The following is a 20,785-nucleotide window of genomic DNA, read 5'->3' on the forward strand; positions in this document are numbered from 1 at the left end:
CAATCTTTGATGGGGATCCTGCACAAGTTTAAACAAACAACATTTAGTAATGATATTTTAATTGATATAATACATATAATGTATTAGGTAGGATATGTTACCTTGGCGTTGCGGCAACTTTTTAAGTAACACTTGAGCAATCATGTTTATATCTAAATTATAATGATCTGCTCGATTATCTTCCATATCACAAGTGTGTTTTTGGCGGAATTTTGTGATAGCTCGCATACCATCAGGCTTAACAATTCCCCGAAGCAACCACTCACATCCTTGATACCGTCGTCTACAAACTAGCCTCCATCTCTTTGTGTTTGACTGGTCAACCTTAAACTCCCTCATGTCCTTAAAACAATAAATTTTGACAGCCCGTTGCAACGCCTTTTTGGATGCGAACAACATTCCTTTTGTAAGGTAGCATGGATCTCTGTTGAGATCCTTTGGTTCAATCCAGTTTTTTAGGTGACTGTGATCATCTTCTCTTGTGAAGATAAATGCATCATCACGACCTTGTAGGCTGTCAAGATAAGGAATATTGTAAGAATGTCATTGAATTGGGCTTTCAGAAGTTTGGTTTTCCGCCATCGGTGGTGGTACGTGGTGGTGCATTGGTTCTTGTTGGTTTTGGCTTTGAGGAATATTGTTGGTCATACTAACTTGAACATCATCATCATCTTCATCATCGGTTACCTCTGCATTATTAGTTATTTCATCGTCATCACTTGATGATGACACATAATAATTTGGAAAATCTTCATTATCAAGTGCATTCCTCCTCCTACACAACAAGTAACATATTTAAATACCAACATCATATTCATAAACACTGTCATGGTGTGGAGAATGATCAACTCCACCGAACTGAGAGGATTCACCAACATTCATATTTGGTAACACTGGCGAGTTTTGAGAATAGTTCCTATAAATATTTGAAAATGGTTATTTACCAATTCATACAACAAACACGTGCCACTATAGACAATAATAATATAAAAATGCATATTTGCCAATTTTCATTGTAAGCTTGATTAAATTGCTGGCTTAGATTTTCCAGCGATACATGACCACTCAAAATGACTCCATAAGAACTAAAGTCCCCATAGGTGTTACCATAAATAGGCTGGACTTGAGGGACTTCTTCTCGAGGTATCTTTTCAAGATACATCTCAAGAACTTTAATGAATACTAAATCACTATATTCTTCCGGTGATCCCAAATAATCACTCAAAGATTCATCATCATTGATATTGTGCATGCCATAACGCACTACTCTGTTTGATATTGTTTGTGGATATGTGCCTGTTATTGAGATTCCAAACTCAGTAGGTGTAGTTTTCATTCTTTGGTGCATGTAACTGACTGGTGTTTCATAATTTAAAGTTGTTGGAAATTTAACATGGGATTTTGGTTTGATACTACAACGAACAGAGTAATTGTCCTCAGCGATATCTCCATCCCAAAATAGTGAAACCCTAGCAGTTGAAGCATTTTGAGACATTTTTTCTATGAACTTTGATTTTTTTTTTCAATGACTTGTAATACTTACACTTGTGAAATTGATGAGTTTTTCACTAGCCCAACATTCATGTTAAATAGATTGCTGAAATTGTCATGCGTGGTGTATTGTCAAATCAACACTTACATTGCGCATTAAAATGATGCGCAATACAAGTGAGTCTCATATTAAATCAGTCAAATAATGCAGCATTGTATTGTCAAATCAAGTCTATATGTGTCATAGATTGCTGAAATTGTCATGCGTGGTGTGTTGTCAAATCAAAACTTACATTGCGCATTAAAATGGTGCGCAATACAAGTGATAGTCATATTAAAACAGTCAAATGATGCAGCATTGTATTGTCAAATCAAGTCTATATGTGTCATAGATTGTTGAAATTGCCATGCGTGGTGTGTTGTCAAATCAACACTTACATTGCGCATTAAAATGGTGCGCAATACACGTGAGAGTCATATTAAATAGGTCAAACAATGCAGCATTGTATTGTCAAATGAAATCTATATGTGTCATAGATTGCTGAAATTGTCATGCGTGGTGTGTTGTCAAATCAAAACTTACATTGCGCTTTAAAATGGTGTGCAATACAAGTGAGAGTCATATTAAAACGGTCAAATAATGAAGTACTATATATAACATGATTGACAATTTCTAGAAGCATTCATATTAAAACGAGTTATCATGTCATTCTACACCCAGTTTGGTAATCTTGATTCTATTACATGTTTTACCCCAGGAAACATATTCGAAGCAATGGGTAGGAAATGGGAACTAGATGATGATTTTCTATACTCAAATAACCCTAACAACATATTCAATCGAGAATACAATAATAAAATGAGAGTGGAATGGGATTGGTGGGTTAGGGAGGCTGCAGCACTGGAGCAAAAGTTAGCGTCAGTAGGGCTTAAACGCTCAAAAAAACGTGTTATGTCAATGCCTCGTGGAACTCCACAAGAGTTTAATTTTGCTCTAAACCGTTTTCGCGAAGAGAACAATTGGATGCAAATACGTTACCTTAGGGTAGAATATGGTATACATTGTAGCACAAGATTTAGATCCAAGTGGGATTCGGACTGTGAGATGTCTGGTGAAGATTAATATTTTTTTATATAAAGTAAGTAGATAGGGTCATAAAGACCACCCCCCTCCCAACTAGGGGTACATTGGGGTTTGCAACTATATAAGTAGCCCTTTCTTTTGTTATTAGACTACAACGTATTCAATGTCGAGTAGTAGAAACGTAGCTTGGTCTTTACTCCTACCAAAAGAACCAAATAGCAGTGATGATGAGAGTTCAAATCATAGCAGTTTTTCGAGTGATAACAGTGATTTCAAACTAGACGAGCTAAATCCCACCTTCTTATAAAGCGTAATGATGATTTCTGCAGTGTGAATATTCAGATCCGCGAGAATATTATTGCAGTTTACGCCGAGAATGGTCACATCGGCTTGCCGAATCAGAACGTCTTGTTCGTGACTTGGAAAATCTCAACGTTCCAATCTCAACAAGGTACTCAATAACCAGGCCTCGAGTAGGTCCAGAAACTTGCGAGCTTGCAATACAAAGGATTAGAAAAGAAAACAACAGAATGCTGGCAAGACGTTGTAGATTTTACATACTAAAGTTGGCCGAAGAACAAGCATCATCAACCGGTAGAGAACTAACATCTACTGAAAAAAGATGTGTCTTAAGAAACCGTCAATATTTTTCTGACGAAGATATTGAGGACTTCTATTCTGATGAAGATTAGGGGTTATTTAAGTTATTTTAAATTTCTGACTCATGCGGTTAATTTGTGTTGTTAGTTTATGATGAAGTCATCAATAAGAAAAAAATTAGTAAGTTTTTAATTTGCTTTGATTTTTAAGGCTATTAGTAATTTCTAGCAAGTCTGTTGAAGGGGTGAAAATAGAGGAAATGAAGGAGAAGAGTTTGCTGAAAAATCGCTAAGTGGGGAAGAGAAGGCACTCCATTTTTCTCCATGGAAGTTGGTTTGAACTCTTCAGCCTCTAGATTTAAGTGTTTTTTAGCTGAAATTGTTGTTGTCATTGCTAAAATAAGAACAAGAAGAGAAAAAAACTTACTTCGAAGCACTTTAGAACCCCTAAAACGACGGTCCAAACGTTTAGTTATACTTGATGTAATGAGCCGACATTATTGTACGCAAAAAAAGATATTAAGTCCTATATAAAATAGTGATATTTCGGGGTTTTGAAACATGACTAATCTTTGCCCAAAGTATGGAGAAAAAATGATTTTGATAGGTTTAAAAAAAAAAAGTAGCCTTTCACGCACAGATTCTGTGCGTGAAAGGACCAAATTAAAAAAGTTACAGTTTGGTCCTTTCACGCACAGATTCTGTGCGTGAAACCTAGTTATGTATTTTATTTTATTTTTGTGTTAGTTGGTTTTTTTTCATACTAAAAACGTCGCGGGCTCCCAAAAAACCTGTCAATTTTTTTATAGTTCATCAATTGCACTAATAAAAACTTGATTTGGTGACGAATGACATTATGTAAATAATTAGTGATGGAGTTATGGTATAATTGACAATTAATAAGAAGAAAAGACGGAATATATTTACAGTCTCTTAAATTTATCAGTAAGTTTCATTTAGACAAGTAGGGTGGGCAAAAACGTTTTCAAAATTTGAGCCATAACAAACATTTTATATTTTTAGGTGTCTAATAAAAACATTGTATCCTGTTTTTAGGTGCTCAATTGAAAAATATCGTAATTCAAGTATATAGAGAAATTTACTGGTAAATTTAAGGGGTGTTGATGTATTCCACCAAAATAAAATATGTTAAATATAGGGAGGATTTTAATGGATTATGAAATCACTGCTAATTTTGGAAAGCATCACAGAGTTTTCATTTTTTTTTTTTTCCCCTTTCTTCTTGTTCCCTCGCTCACGAGTTTATTCCTTTTAGAAGAAAAAAAGAATCTGTGGGAAAAGAGGAAAAATTGTTTCAAACCATCAGATTACCAATTAAATTATTAGTTTTGTCTCCGATACGTTTAAAAAATTGCCACAACATTAGAGAACATATGATCACAGTTGATGTATAACAAACAAAAAATTAAGAAAAATAATTTAAGCACCAAGAAGCCCAAAACATTTTGTTTCCTTTGTATTTGATTTTCTTTATATTTCAGATCTTTTTAAAAAATTGTGATTTTTATTTCTCAAGTGAATTATTTTGGGGATATGGAAAAAAATGGTTTGGCCCTTTACAAACTTTTTTTAGTTTTATGACCTTTTTACAAGAGATCTTCATTTTTTGAGATCTGAGAAAGACATTTTCTTCTACTCAAATTGTAAGAGGCCAAGAGATCTTATTTCCTCATATCCAAGTGTCTCTCTCTATTTTGAAATTAATCTCTTTTATTTTTATTTTTATAACAGTTTGCCAACCCGACAAACAAAATTTTGTGACAGATTTGCTATAGTGATGGATGGGTACTGATAGAGAATATAATTAATTATTTCTCCATCTATATTAAATGTTATTGAATAACCATGTTTCACAATCAAAAGCGTGTAACATTTTAACTTAGTAAGTTCAATTTTTACTAATTTTAGAGACCTCTAGTCAAGTTCCGCTTCATAATACTGAGTTTATGATATTACGCTTACCTCACTTATTTCAATTTATGTGTAACAATTCTTTTATTCTATTTATTTTTAATGAAAATATTACAGTATGATTAATTTTCCCTTTTCAATATACCATTTTTTTAATTAATTTTGTGAACATCTTTTAACGAAATTACTTTAGAAATAAAACTCCTTACAAAACTTAATTATTTTTTGTAAATAAAATTGAATACTGCTATATTGGGGTTTTATTCATTGCAAGAACCGTATATCTTTTTTTTAGATGTTCTGAAATTTAATTATGGCACACAAGGTAAATTAGAGATTAGTTTTCCTAGGTATAGGGGTTAATTTTATGCTTTTTGCTGATGGTTTCTATTAATTTCTGGGTGAATAGAAAGAGAGATTAAATTATTCAAAGATTTTGAGAAATGAAGTGAAAATATATATATTCTTTCTTTTGCTGATAAGTGAAAATATAGTTCTATATGCATTATGAAAGACGGATATGGCTGGGTTCGAGCAGAGAAAAACTGAAGAGGAAGAGGGTGGAACTAGTATTTGTCAAGAAAAATTGGGAGGATTTTTTGCCAAAGGAAATAGGTTTTTATTTTCAAAGAATTTATTAGAGAAGATATTTATAAAATTACTAAAGTAGAGAGGGCATAATAGTCATATTGTAATATTTTGCGTTAAAAATAAATAGAATAAAAAAATTGTTATATATAAATCGAAATAAAAGAGGTAAGCATGTAATATCGTAAATTACGAGGGAAGTAGGTGTTATGGAGCGAAATTTATGAGGTGGTTTCTAATATTATTCTTAATTTTTGTACTAAACTAATTATACCTTTCAAAATTATTATAATCTCCCAACAACATTTCATAAAAGCATTATCATGCTCTTCGTGCAATGTATTTGCTGTTTTAAATTTATTGAACCCCTTTTCTTTAACAACAATACTGTCATTGTACATTTGTTTTGTTATTTGGAAAGAAAAAACAATAGTGTTCGCATCAATTCATTATTTCGTTGAAATCGGAACCATAGAAAGTTGCTAAACATATGTACGTAAGTGTCAAAATTTTGTCCTTTTTTCATAACTTGTACACATTTACTCCCCCGTCTCATATGATCGGTCGTTTATTTGTTTTACACGTTTCTTAAAAAATATTAATTAAAATGGTATTTGACCGGTTTATTCTTTATTTATATCTAAGTTATAATCTTTATCCATTGAATGATTACTCTATTTATATGTCATCTTTCATTAATGACAAAGTTCTACTAAGGATAAAATGAGAAAAAACTAGTTAATTGTGCCTTGAACTTCTAAAACTTTTAAAATGACAAATAATTTGAAACAACTAATTTTAGTAACCATGACATATAATTTGAGACGGAAGGAGTAAATCACTTTATCATATTCGAAATGCATTTTCAGTAATAAGAATATAGTAAAAATTAAAAGGAAAGAAAACAAAATTATTCTGCTCTGCTGAAATTGTCGACAAGAGTTCTCACAACCCATACCGAAGCCGCAACATAGCAAACAAGTCACCACCAGCTAGGTGAACTATTAACAACAAAAAAAAAAAACAAAGGCAAACTTACTCAAATGACTACCTTATTATAGCTTCCTACCATTTGTAGCTAACCTTTTAAATATTACCATTTGTAGCTACATTTTGGCAAAATTGTACACGTTTTCGCGTGTATTTGTTGCCAACAGATACATGAGAACACTGTAAAAAAAAACAGGATCCTTGGTTTAGCCTTTAACGGTGGAGCTATTAAATTAGATATTAATATATATTTTTTTGATGTATTTTAGTGATATTTTTTTGCTTTGATGTATTTCAGTGATTTTTTGTTTTTTTTGCTATAATGTATTTCTGTGTCTTTTTTTTTTTAATGTATTTCAGTGATTTTTTTTAATGTATTTTACTGATTCTTTTGTTTTGTTTTTGATGTACTTCAGTGGCTTTTTTTGATGTATTTCAAATACATTGTGTACATTCCAACTACATATGAAGCCAAATATATTCAAATTTTTGTGTATTTGAATGGATTTCAACAAATACATTCAGTACAAGACAAAAAAAATTCAAACACATGACAAATACATTCAAAAAAGTGTGTTTGGCTATTAACAAAATACGCTAAAAGATACACTCACAAAAATACAAAGACAAATACATTCAAAAACAGTGTATTTGTGAGATGTAGATTTTTGAATGTATTTGGCTTTTAACAAATGCACACGACTAGATCTGAGACACTACCACCACCAAAAACCCTAATCTCTCCACCACCACCAAAATCCTAATTTGAGACACCACCAACAACAAAAACCCAAATCTGAGACACCACCACCACAAAAAAAATCTTAATCTTTACACCACCAACAAAACCCTAATCTCTCCACCTCCACGTCATCTTCTCCGCCGCCATCCCAAAATCAGTGTCATCGCCGCCACCACCAACAATACACACGGCCAGATCTGTACCATCGCCTCACCGGATAGAGTGAAAAGAGAGAGAGAGGGGTGAACACAGAGAGAGAGAGGGAGAAGAGAGAGAGGGGCGGCGAAGAGAGAGGGGGGTGAGCACAGAGGGAGAGGGAGAGAAGAGAGAGGGGCGGCGCGGCCATGGTGGTGGCGGTTGAGAGAAGGGGAGAGAGATTTTTAGGGTTTTGAGAAATGCAAAATCTAAAATGGGTAGTGATTGGGAAAAAAGAAAGATATATGTGTTTGGGTATGTATTTTTGATATAGCTATCATTTGTAATTTAGAAAAGTTAATTAGCTACTAAATATAATTAAATAAAAAGATAGTTAATATTAATAATTAGGTCTTAAAAGAAGCTACAATGAGTAAAATTCCAAAAAGAAAATATACAAGAAACGTCTTAATAGGACATCAATAAATAAGATGTCTCAAAACAATGAAAGTCTAAAATAAAGTTAATATATGAAACAATAGCCCAATGTGAATGCAATAACAAACGTATATAATTTTGGGATATGGTAAAATTATAAAAAGAGATTTATTTATAAATTAAATAAAAAGTGATTTTATGTATGTGAATAATTTTAACTAGGTGAATTATCGTGTAAAAGTCCATTTTTAAAAAAATTAGTATTCGATATAATATTCTTAACAGTACGAATACTTAAAATTCTTCCACTTAAACCTGACCTTATTACTAAATATTAAAATTTGAAATACGTTACACTTATTATCATCTTCTGCTTGTATCTTCTAGATTTTGGTTTTTCTTTTTAAACAACCATTAAACTTCAAAGCTAATTTCCACGCTATCTTTTCTATTTATTTAACTTGATGATCAAGATTTGAATTGCTATTCCATGAATTTGTAAGAGTCACCATCATTGTTTAAGTTATAATTTTTCACCGTAAGCCGAAGTCGAATAAAACTCATATCTGTCGACAAATCGTACCGCACAAATCAAACCAAAATTAAAAATATCGCATCATACCAAAAATTTGAGATAATGATAGAGTATCTTTAAAAATAAAAAAATGAAATTACTTAACTGAAACTTATGAAACCATATTGTATCGTACCATGAAATATGAATGCTCTAGGTGATAAGTTAGATTCAATGGAAACTTAGGTTATAAATTTTTCATAATTTTCTTTTCTTTTTTTCTTCTCTAGTGTTTTTGTATTCCCTCCGTTTTAATTTTATGTGAACCTATTTTTTTTAATTAGTGCAAAAAAGAATGATCCCTTTTTAAATTGGGAAATAAATTCACTTTTTAAAAATTGATTTATAGACACAAAAATATTTCGGACTTGCTTTAAACCTCAAGTTTCAAATCATTTTAAAAAGTGAATTTATTTTCAAATTTAGAAAGGGGTGATGTTTTTTTTTTTTGCATTTTGATTAAAAAGGAAATAGGTTCACGTAAATTAGAACGAAGAAATATCATTTCCTTTTAAGTTTGTACCTTGATTTTCACAACAACTACATACGAGAACTTCCGGGGGTCATCCATCGTAATACTATTCTCGCCGAAACACGCTTAACTTCGAAGTTCTGAAGAGATTCTGTGCGTTAGTACTGGTATGATCGCATCAAAAATTAAAACGGAAGGAAAAGGACCAAATATTCCTCTTGTTATACTTTGGGTCTAGCTATACCCCTGTCGTTATACTTTAGTGCCAAATATATACTTCGTTATACTTTGGGTCGAAATATACCCCGGATGATGACACGTGTCCCTCGATTAAAATGAGGTGTATATTTGTACCAAAGTATAATGAAGTATATATTTGATCCTAAAGTATAACGACAGGAGTATATTTGATAAGAAAGTATAACGAGGGGTATATTTGAAAAGAAAGTATAACGAGGGGTATATTTGATCCTTTTTCGATATAACAGGAGTATATTTAGCCCTTTCCCGTTTATTTTAAAGTTTGTACCTTGATTTTCTACTATTCTTGGATAACCGCGCCCCACCGCAATAGCGGGCAAACATATGGTTTCAATTTCAAAATGCCCATTCACTTTCACTTTACCAAAATCAAACCAATTTTCTCAACCGGAAACCCTATCAATACCCTTTTTGTCTCCACCATGTCTTGGTCATGTTCAAGATGCACATTCTTAAACCCTCCATCACAAAAATCATCTTGCCAAATCTGTTTATCTGACCCACCACTATCAGTCTCATCATCAGCAAATTCAGTGACAAGACCCAAATGGCCATGTAAAGGTTGTACCTTTATGAACCCTTATCATAGTATAAGTTGTGAAATATGTGGAACTAGGGTTTCTGCTTCTGGTCTTGCTATTCTTGAAACTGATGATGATGAGTTGTGTTCTTCTGTTGGAAATGTGTTCTTGCCTTTGTTGAGGCCTTGTAATAATAAAGGGAAGAATAGTATTAGTATTGGTGTTGAAGATGATGTGAAGGAGTCTGTTAGGTTTAGATGTGCAAGCAAGAGAAAAAATAGGGAGGAGGAACCACTTGGGGTTGAAGATGATGTTGTTGGGTATAGGGGTGTAAAGGCTGCAACTATGGCAGTTGAAGTATCGGGTATATTTTTTGAGTTCTTTCTTTTAGAATGTTACTAGGAGATTGTTATGTTTCTACGTGAATTAGCTGATAAAAGATAGGGATACTTGCATTTTTGGACCGCTCTAAAACAACCCAGTGTAACCCCACAGGTCGGTTCGGGGAGGGTAGAGTGTAATAGCCGGTAAATGTATATGTTTTGTATATTAAGTATATATATACATATACATAATAAGTGTATAGGTTTTGTATATTTTGGCTAGCACCTGTAGTTTATTTTTGGCTGAGTGGCCAAAAATGAAAATAACCCCAAAAAAATATTCCTTTTTAGTTGGTTTCTTGTATATAGTGGTGTTCCTGCAGTAGGTTTGGAATTTAGCACGAACATGGTTTTTGTGCGGTTTCTTGAGTATACTTCTGAGTAAAGTTTTGGATATGTGGATGTTGTGAGCTCCTATATTATAATGAAATGGGACCGAACGGGTATAAAGATTCACATAGTTGATTCTTATCTAGTGTGGCATTGAGGCTGAGTTGAATGATATGATAATTTGAACTCCTCGTAGAGTTCATTCCTGTTTGTCACTGATTTCAAATTTTAACTAACGGTTTTAGGCTTTTAGCTGTGCGTGCTTCATGTTATATTTGTAATAAATCTATTTCTTAAGTGATAGTCTTCTGATTGAGAAGATATGTAGTTCCCATCTTTCCCTTGTGTAGTCCAAATTTTTTGATTGATTGTGAACTTCTCCCAGGAAGAAAAAAAGGATAAAAGTACTGTGTGGGGAAAGACTGCCTTTTCTGGGATTTATGATGTTTAGTTTGTCTTTCATTGTCTAAAAAGGTTCAGTTGTGGAGCTGTTAGTAAGTTTTTATGATGTTAAGCCTTTTGATGCTGTTACATACTTTGTGTAGCTGAGGAATATATTTGAGTATTGGGTATATTTGAGTTCTTTCTTTTAAGTTCTGATTAATCGTCTATAAAAATTTGGGAGTTTGTTATGTTTCTACATGAATTAGCTGATAAAAGAGATTCCCTTTTTTGTTGGTTTCTTGCATATATTGGTGTTCCTGGATTGTTTCGAATTCAGCATGAACATAGTTATAATGCGCCTTCTTGAGAATGCTTCTGAGTAGGAGTGGCAAACAGGCGGGTTAAGTCGCCTATATTTAATACGGATAAAAAATGGGTTAACCGATGTATAATATGGATATCCATATATATAAATATTATCCACGGTTTCAGGAATAGTCAGGTGAGAACACAAGCTAATAGCCAAAATAAGCTTAGACTCCCCAAAGCAAGAACTCTAAGAAAAATAACAAGCAGACAAATGGGTATTGATAATATGGATATCCATTTGTAGTGAATCATATGGATAATATCCATATTTGATCCTTTTTTAAATGGTCAGTTATCCAACCCATATCTAATTGGTCGGATTGGATAGTTACTTGTTTTCTTAACCATTTTGTCTGCCCTACTTCTGAGTAAAGTGTTGGACATGTGGATGTTGTGAGCTCCTATATTGGAATGAAATGGGACCAATGGATATAAAGTATTTGCATAGTTGACCGTATCTAGTTTGGGTTGAGGCTTAGTGGAGTTCAGCCCTGTTTGATCACTGATTTCAATTTTAACTAGCAGTTCTAGCTATGCGTGCTTCATGATATATTTGTTAAGTGATAGCCTTCTGATCGAGAAGGTATGTAGTTCCCACTTCCCATCTTTCCCTTGTGTAGCCCAAATTTTTTGTTGGTTGAGAACTTCTCCCCAGGAAGAAAAAAAGCATAAAAGCACTGTGTGGGGAAAGAGTGCCTTTTCTGGGATTTCTGATGTTTAGTGTCTTTCATTGTCGAAAAGGCTTAGTTGTGGAGCTGTTAGTAAGCTTTTGTGATGTTAAGCCTTTTGATGCTACTACATACTTTGTTTAGCTGAGAAATATCTAGATTTTGTGTTGTAGAAGTTCACTTTTTGGATTAGTTAGTCTTTTGTTCCTTTTAACTTAGACTTTATGCCGCCTAATTTCCCTATTTATAAGTGCAATGATATGTTTTGCAGATTCAGTGGATCAGGAACCAGGCAAAACTCTCTCAGCCAGTAACTCCAAGGTGTTGAAGATCTTGACCTATAATGTGTGGTTTGCAGATATAGAGATGAACAAGAGGATAAGAGCTCTAAGTCATCTTATTGCACTGCATGCTCCAGACGTTATATGTTTTCAGGTTATCATCATTTATCTACATGTCAATATGCAAGAGAAACTATGCCTTGTATGAAAGTTATTGACACTGTAAAATTTGTTGTTATATCACTTATTCAGGAGGTTACTCCAGAAATATATGACATTTTTCAGCAGTCCAGTTGGTGGAAAATGTATTCTTGTTCTATTTCAAATGTGATGGAATTGACGAGAGGATACTTCTGCATGCAGGTGATTAGTTAATACACCTTCAATATTTGGTATTTTATGTGTATTCAGAAGGCCTATTATATGATGCTTTGGTTATGTTTTTTCTTTTTGCTTTGTGATCCTGATATATCTTCTGTTATGTGCACTTGTTTTGAGCGTTTTTATTGGTTCTGTAATTCTTGCCTCAGTTAAGATAATTAGTTCGACGCCATACCTAGGGACACCTCAGTTTTTAATTATTTACAACAGAGCTTTCAACTTGACGTACTCCCTCCGTCCCAATTTATCTGACACCGTTTGACTAGGCACAAAGTTTAAGAGAGAAAGGAAGACTTGAAATTTAAACCTTAGAGATTTTTGTAGCTTTATATCATTTCATTAAGGGTAAAATGGGTGGAAAGAAGCAGGAACAGGTTGAGAAGGATAACTTTGAGCAAGAAGATCACGGAGTGGGTATGCTTCACCTTCAAGGAAGCTTCAAATGACCAAAAAAAGTTGGTGAGGAGATGGAGGACAAAAGATCACGCGGCTGATTCTTTGGTACTAGGAAGTACAATGAACATGGCAGATACATGAGCATTTTGTCCCTCAAAGGAGAAGCAAGATCAGTTATTATTGTACCTTAACTAGCCATCAATGCAGGTTGGAGAGATATAGCTTATAAGATTTGTTAATTTCTCTCCTCAACCAACAGTCAGGCATCCCCCCAAACTGACTAACGAAGATTTTCCGTACGCAAAGGTTGTTGAAGACAGTAAATGGCAACCCCAATCAACAACAAAGGATAGCATAGTTAATGTAGAGGGTATATTGGGAAGATGCATAGCTGGTTTCTTTGGGGAAAAGGAACACCCCACCCTTTCAGATATTAGAAGGTGGGCATCTTCCACATGGAAGAAAGCTTTCGGGGTTAATATCTACGAGATGGCTGGACATTTGTTCCTTTTTGAGTTCCCAAATAGGAACATGGCCGAGCAGATTTTACAAGGGGAATGGGTTTGGAAAAATTTCAAGATCAAGCTAGAGAGGTGGAACCCTTTTATTGGTTGTATACCAGTCCAACAGAAGAAAATTTTGACTTGGATCAGAGCAATAGGGCTGCCACTCCATTTATGGTCACACAACACATTCAAAGAAATCGGCGACAAGTGCGGAGGGTGGAGGAAGACAGAAGAAGAAACTGAATTGAAAAACCACCTAAAATGGGCTCGAATTGAAGTCATAAGCGAGGCTCAATGCATACCCAGTGAGGTCACCGTCTCTAGCGGGGGATACGATTTCCTAATCTCGATCTGGGTTGAGAGAAAGACAATATTTGAGAAGATTCCGGCCAAAGAACCTGCTAGGGTTCAGGCAGCTGCTGTAGAGATCATTGATCAAAGAAGAGTACAAGAGCAGGGTAATATCCAGAGGTCCAAAGCCTCGTACGAGGTTATTAACCAAGTCTGCTCTATGACAGTTGTTGACTGGAGAACCTGCAGTCACGTGGGTGTTGCAGAATTTTTAAACAATACTGAAGAAGCACGTGAGAGACAGGTGACCTATTCAGAAAACATTAATAAGAAGTTGGGTCAGTCCAGCAACTTCAGTGAGCCAGATTCGGCCCAAGTCATCTTTAACGACTTAAATTCCCAGCCCAATCTGAAAATAACAAGAGACATTATTTTTGAGGAATTAGCTGCACATAGAACATCCTCTTCAGAAAACCCACAAGGCTTATTACTTACGGCTGAAACAGAGGAGTACATGCATGCAAAGACTCCTACTTTTTTAGGAGTTTCAGAAAGAGAGAAGGAAGCAGACGTACAATTGACAAGGGCAGAGGGGGAAAATATGGTGGAAGAGGAGGAGGGGGTTCTTGATTTCCACAAAGAACAACAGTTGGAAAATCTCGATTCAAGCATTAATGGGGAGTTATGGGATGTGGAAGAGGCCGTACCAATTCTAACAGAGCAGGAAATTCTTGCTATTGGCAAGGAGAGAGTTATGACTGTTTGGGTTCGCCAACATAAGCTAGGCAAGATTTTTGGCGCTGACTTCAAGGGACATTAAGAAGAAGCCCGAGAACTTCTTATGCAAATTGATGCGTGCAGGCAAGCTAGAAGGATGGAACCTGCCATGGAAATTAAAAAATCCAGAGCCAGAGGATCACAGGAGTAAAAGAATTTAATTGATTTTGATGTTAAATTCAAAAGTAATGGGAGCAGGAACAAGGGGAAAGGGAAAACACAGTCTAAGTAATGAAGCTCAATCTTGTGTCATGGAATGTAAGGGGATTAAACGATGTGGGGAAAAGAAGGATGGTAAAGAGCCTTGTAGATCATTGGAGAGCAGACATTCTTTGTTTTCAGGAAACCAAGCTAGAGGGGAACATTCAAGATTTAATGAAACAAAGTTTTTTTGGGGGGGGGGGGGGGGGGGGGGGAAGATGGGTAAGATATGCTTGCCTAGAAGCAAGTGGTACTAGAGGGGAATTATTATGCTATGGGATGGGTAGAGTTTGGAAAGGGGAGGTTCTACAAACGGGTGTTTACACTTTAACTTGCAAGTTTGAGGCTATGCTTCAGAATTTTAATTGCCATATATTTGGGGTCTGCTCCAAACTGTAAGGTGGAAAGGAGAGCTATATGGGATGAATTGGGGCTGTTAGAGGACTTACGGAGGGGCCTTGGGCAGTTTGTGGTGATTTTAGTGTTTGTAGGTTTCTTTCTGAAAAGAGGAATTGTCAGAGGAGATCTTCAGCCATGGTAGAATTTTCAGATCTCATAGAAGACTTGGAGCTTATTGATTTACACCTGGAAGGGGGTACTTACACTTGGTTCAGAGGTGATACTCACACCACAGCCTCTAGAATAGACAGGATCTTATTCTCATCTGATTGGTATGATCATTTCAGTAAGATGCAGCAAGCAACTCTTCAAAGGCCGACCTCTGACCATGTTCCTATTGCTCTCTTTTGTGGAGCTTGGGAACACAAAAAATTATATTTCAAGTTCGAAAATTGGTGGCTAAATACTGAAGGTTTTGTTGATAGAATCAGTTCTTGGTGGAATTCTTTTTTGTTCTATGGGAGGCCGAATTACATTTTAGCTTGCAAACTGAAAGCTCTAAAAGGCAAGCTAAAAGAATGGAGCAGAAATGAACAAGGGAACCTGAACATTCAAAGGTCTAAATTGCCAAGTCAAATGGCAAGTTTGGACTCATTACTGGATAGCAGAGCATTAGCAGAAGAGGAATCAATCAGGAAGGCAGCAATAGTTATGGAGTAGAGGAACTTCTCAAAAATTAGGAAATTGCATGGAGACAAAGATCCAGGACCCTACGGTTGAAAGAAGGGGACAACAATACAAAGTTCTTTCACAATTCAGCCAATGCTCATAAGAGAAACAATTTTATTGACCATCTGGAAGTGCAAGGGGAAACCATTGTGGAGCTTGAAAGAGTTAAGGAGGAGATCATACTATATTACAAGAAGCTCTACACTAAGACAGAGAACTGGAGGCCTGCTGGGAATTTGATTAACTGTCCCTCAATAACAGAATCAGAAAAGAACAATTTACAAGCCAGATTTGAGGAACAGGAAGTATATAATTGCTTGAAAAAGTGTGCTGCTGATAAAGCTCCTGGCCGTGATGGATACACCATAGGATTCTTTATCAAATGTTGGAAAATCCTGAAACAAAACATCATGGAAGCTTTTCACAATTTTCATGACCAGGACATGTTTGAGAAGAGCTTCAATGCTACTTATATTGCTTTAATTCCAAAGAATATAGGGGCAAAGGAACTGAAAGATTTCAGACCTATAAGCTTGATAGGTAGTTTATATAAACTTTTGTCTAAGGTACTCACTGAGAGGTTAAAAGGGGTGGTGGATAAGCGTATAGATTCTCAACAGATGGCTTTCATCAGAGGAAGACAAATCATGAATGCTGTATTGATTGCTAATGAAGCAGTAGATTCAAGAATATCACAAAATAAGCCTGGCATTTTGTGTAAGTTGGATATTGAGAAAACATATGATCATGTTAACTGGGAGTTTCTACTTAGAATCCTCCGACAAATGGGTTTTGGGGAGAAATGGATCAAGTGGATCAGGTTCTGTATATCTACTGTGAAATTCTCTGTCCTAGTTAATGGAGCCCGTGAAGGCTTCTTTGATGCTCCAAGAGGAATTAGGCAAGGGGATCCCCTATCCCCGTTTCAACTCATTCTAGCTATGGAGGGTTTAAACAACATGATCAAGACAACAAAAGTAAATGGATGGATCACAGGTTTTGAGGTTTCCACAAACAATGAGAGGAGTTTGGAGGTGACTCATCTCCAATATGAGTCATCTGACTTTTTGTGATGCAAATGAGGGACAACTAAAATATCTAAGAGTAATACTGGAACTCTTTGAAGGCATCTCAGGGCTTCACATCAACTGGGGGAAAAGCCATATATATCCCATCAATTCAGTCCCTAATATAGAGCTTCTGGCCACAATCTTGGGAGGTGAAGTAGGTTCTTTACCCACTGTCTATCTTGGGATGCCATTGGGTGCTAAATCAAGGTCAAAGAACCTTTGGGATGCAGTTCTGGGAAAGTTTGAGAAGTTGTCTAGATGGAAAGCACAATATTTGTGTTTGGGAGGCAGACTCACTCTGAAATGCAGTTCTTGATGCTCTTCCAATATATATGTTATCCTTATTTCCTATCCCCTCGAGTATAGTCCAAAGACTGGACAAGCTCAGAAGGTCCTTCTTCTGGCAAGGAAAAGAAAAGTTATCATTTGGTTAAGTGGAAAGTTCTGATCAGTAGTTAAAAACAAGGTGGTCTTGGTATAAAAAATTTGAAGAATCAAAGTAAGGCTTTAAAATTGAAATGGCTGTGGAGGTATGCTTAAGACTCACAATCTTTATGGGGAAAAGTGATCAAATTGAAGTATGGGGAGCTGGATTTTTGGGCTACTGAGGAGGTAAAAACCATATGATGTAACTGTCTGGAGATCGATCAGAGCATGGTGGCTTTTTTTAAAGAGCCACTCTGTTATCAGAGTATATAATGGCAATAAAACAATTTTCTGTAAGGAAAGGTGGTTGGGAAATAGAAGTTTGGAGGAGCTATTTCCTGATATGTTTGCTCTGGCACAACCTCAGAACAAAACAGTGGCTGAAATGTGGTCACCTCAAGGCTGGGAGTTGATCTTAAGAAGAATGTTGAATGACTGGGAAATACCTAGACTAGTTGAGCTTTATAAACATTTGGAGTCTTTCCACGGGCTGAAGGATGGGATGGACTGTTTGTGGTGGACTGGGAATAACAAGGGGCACTACAAAGTGAGTTCAGGCTATAAGATCATGAACATGACTGAGCCACAAAACTCTAGTTGGCCATGGAGACAAATCTAGAAAGTTTAAGATACCTCTTAAGGTTGCATGCTTTACATGGTTGCTAGCCAAAGAAGCTGGTTTGACACATGAAAACCTGAGAAAGAGAAGGATTATCTTAGTTTCAAATTGTTGCTTATGTGGGGAAGTAGCCGAGACAGTAGGGCAGCTGTTTTTACATTGCAGAATTACTGATCAGCCATGGAAGATTTTTATCAATCTCAGAGGCATATCTTGGACCATGCCTAGCAAGATTGTTGACACTCTTTCTAGCTGGGCGGAGGCTGGGATTGGGGCAAGGAATAGAAGCTACTGGAGGATCATTCCAGCTTGCATATGGTGGACAATCTGGAAAGAAAGGAACTCTAGATGTTTTGAGGATAGAAGTAGCACTCTACGGAAGATCAAGCAAGCAAGACTGTATGTTGCTATTTTGTTTTTGGTGTACAAAGAATCCCTCTGTAGATGCAGAATCAATCCTAGAAGTTCTTGATTCATGTTAGGATTTTACTTTCTTAGCTTCTTAGTTTTCTTTTTTCTTTTGTAAAGGGGTTTTCATTACTACCTAAGTACTGGTCTATAATACAAAGTTGTTACCTGTTAAAAAAAAGAGAGGGTAAAATGGGAATTTTAAAGTTACGTTGTTTCTAATTATAGAAAGGTGATTTCTTTTTGGGACATAATAAAAAGGAAAAATGTGCCACATAACATTTACTCACTTTGAATAGGGTAAGTTAATGTTGAAGATCTGGAACATCTCACTAATTGCTCAACGTGAGTCGTTGTAGATTTTCGGAAATTTTTTGTCCATTTTATAGTTAAACTTGGCCTTTAATTTGCAGTTGAGCAAAATTGCAGTGAAATCCTACAGCTGCAAGCCATTTAGCAACTCCATAATGGGAAGGGAACTCTGTATAGCTGAGATTGAAGTTCAGAAAGATATGAGCTTGGTCGTTGCTACCAGCCATCTTGAGAGTCCCTGCCCTGGCCCACCCAAGTGGGATCAAATGTACAGCAAGGAACGTGTGGAGCAAGCCAAGGAAGCTGTGGATTTACTTGACAGAAAACGTAATGCAATCTTTTGTGGTGATATGAACTGGGATGACAAATTGGACGGTCAATTTCCTCTACCTGATGGATGGATTGATGCTTGGGGAAAAATGAAGCCCGAAGAAATCGGATGGACATATGACACCAAGTCAAACAAAATGTTAAGCGCCAACCGGACGCTGCAGAAACGTTTGGACAGGTTTATTTGCAAACTGCGAGATTTCTGTATAAGTGATATAAAGATGATTGGGAAGGAAGCAATTCCAAATGTCACATATATCAAGGAGAAGAAAGTGAAGAGTGAAGTTAAGAGATTGACACTACCTGTTTTGCCTAGCGATCATTATGGTCTGCTTTTGGAGATCTCTCCTAAGTAGTCCAAAGTTCAAAATGTATTGCTTATGAGCACAGTGCTTCTGTTCCCCACAACCCTTATTATTCTCTCGGTATATCGTACTTCACTGTGCAGTTTGTCCATATGACCTGTAATCAACGTTAAGGGTCTTAAAAGTTTTTGTGGAGCACTTTTTTGTGTACATTACTAGTGCTCGTTTATGCACAGAGGATTTAGGAGAGCGGGGATAAGAAGCAAAGAATGAATTAGTCTGTATGTTCTATGCCTTTAAGCTTATAACATCAGCTATATTTCTATGCTTCATTTTCCATTTGTTGGAACTTTTCGGGCTTTAGTTCGATCGACTATTAGCAATTCTGGGACTGCTTCTTCTACCCTAGTATAAACACGAACGTAAATGCAGCCTTAACGAGAAAATGCTGTCATCACCCTCAACCAACAAATTGGACGACAACCTTTGGAAGGAAGGTTAAAACCTTCCACCATGTTCAAGGATGACTCCAATGGCTGCAATATTTGAAGTAATTGGTACTCTTTAACATTTATATTGTTGGATGTGACAAATGATAAAAGTGTCATTAAAAAGTGGTTCTTTTATCTAAAAAAGAGGTTACCAGTTCTGCACATAAGCGTTCAGCTCAAATTATTAAGACTGCAGATGCTGTGGTATACCATAGTTCTGTTCCATTTTTGTCTGTTTTGGGCTAATCAAAGCAAGTTATCGTTCTAATTAAATTTCTTTAACTGCCAATCCGAGAAGACGTGGAAGAAGGAGACTAAGTGTTGGTATAATGAATTATACTGAGGTTGTTTTGCTGGTTATACTTGTACCTTAGCTAGCAGATTGTCTTGACGATTGAGGTACTAAACCATGACATCTTCCTTTCAGTCTTTCTTTCCTGGTCCGCGGAAAAGTTGGATACACTCAAGAGAGCCCAAGACTTTGTAATCCCAAAATAAATTTTTGGAATCAAAATAACCCATTAAAAAAAAAAAACCTAAGTAGGCTTCACGCACAGATTATGTGCGTAAAAGGACCAAAGTGTAGTTTTTACACTAAAGTTCTTTTACGAACATAATCTGTGCGTAAAAGAGGCAAATATATCGGGCCAGTCGTCTTCCCCACTGGTCCCCCCAAATTCGAAAAAAAAAAAAAAAACGAAAATCAGCCATTAAAGGTCTCTTTCCGAGGTCCCACACGATCAAAAACATCGTTTTCTTGTTGATTTCCAACCCAAAGGTGGTATATTGAAGTCTAGGAATAAGTTTTTTCGCAATAAAGCGGCGTATAATTCAATTCAAAAACTCAAAATCAAAGCTTCAATCTAGGTATTTCACTTCGATTTTTCTATTACATTATTAACCTAAGCATTATTATGTGGACAAAAAAAATACTTTTACGCACTTTTTTTGTGCGTAAAAGG

The 20,785-nt window shown here is 35.7% G+C and overlaps 1 protein-coding gene across 1 annotated transcript; it reads left to right on the forward strand.

The window, feature by feature from the left end:
* The first annotated feature begins 9,582 nt into the window (after window positions 1-9,582).
* Window positions 9,583-19,664, forward strand: LOC132606312 (uncharacterized). The gene is made up of 4 exons (XM_060319752.1): window positions 9,583-10,191; window positions 12,233-12,396; window positions 12,495-12,605; window positions 18,799-19,664. The coding sequence occupies exons 1-4, from the start codon at window positions 9,648-9,650 to the stop codon at window positions 19,381-19,383; spliced, it is 1,404 nt and encodes a 467-aa protein (XP_060175735.1). The 5' UTR covers window positions 9,583-9,647; the 3' UTR covers window positions 19,384-19,664.
* Window positions 19,665-20,785: the final 1,121 nt, after the last annotated feature.

Source organism: Lycium barbarum, chromosome 8, assembly GCF_019175385.1.
Source record: "Lycium barbarum isolate Lr01 chromosome 8, ASM1917538v2, whole genome shotgun sequence".
In the NCBI taxonomy this organism is placed as follows: Eukaryota; Viridiplantae; Streptophyta; class Magnoliopsida; order Solanales; family Solanaceae; genus Lycium; species Lycium barbarum.

Excerpts from the sequence above, each read along its gene's own strand:
- LOC132606312 (XM_060319752.1), top strand. The coding sequence starts at position 9,648 with ATGCCCATTCACTTTCACTTTACCAAAATCAAACCAATTTTCTCAACC. Across the intron at positions 10,192-12,232 it reads TATGGCAGTTGAAGTATCGG|ATTCAGTGGATCAGGAACCA; the intron begins GTATATTTTTTG and ends TATGTTTTGCAG. Across the intron at positions 12,606-18,798 it reads GAGGATACTTCTGCATGCAG|TTGAGCAAAATTGCAGTGAA; the intron begins GTGATTAGTTAA and ends TTTAATTTGCAG.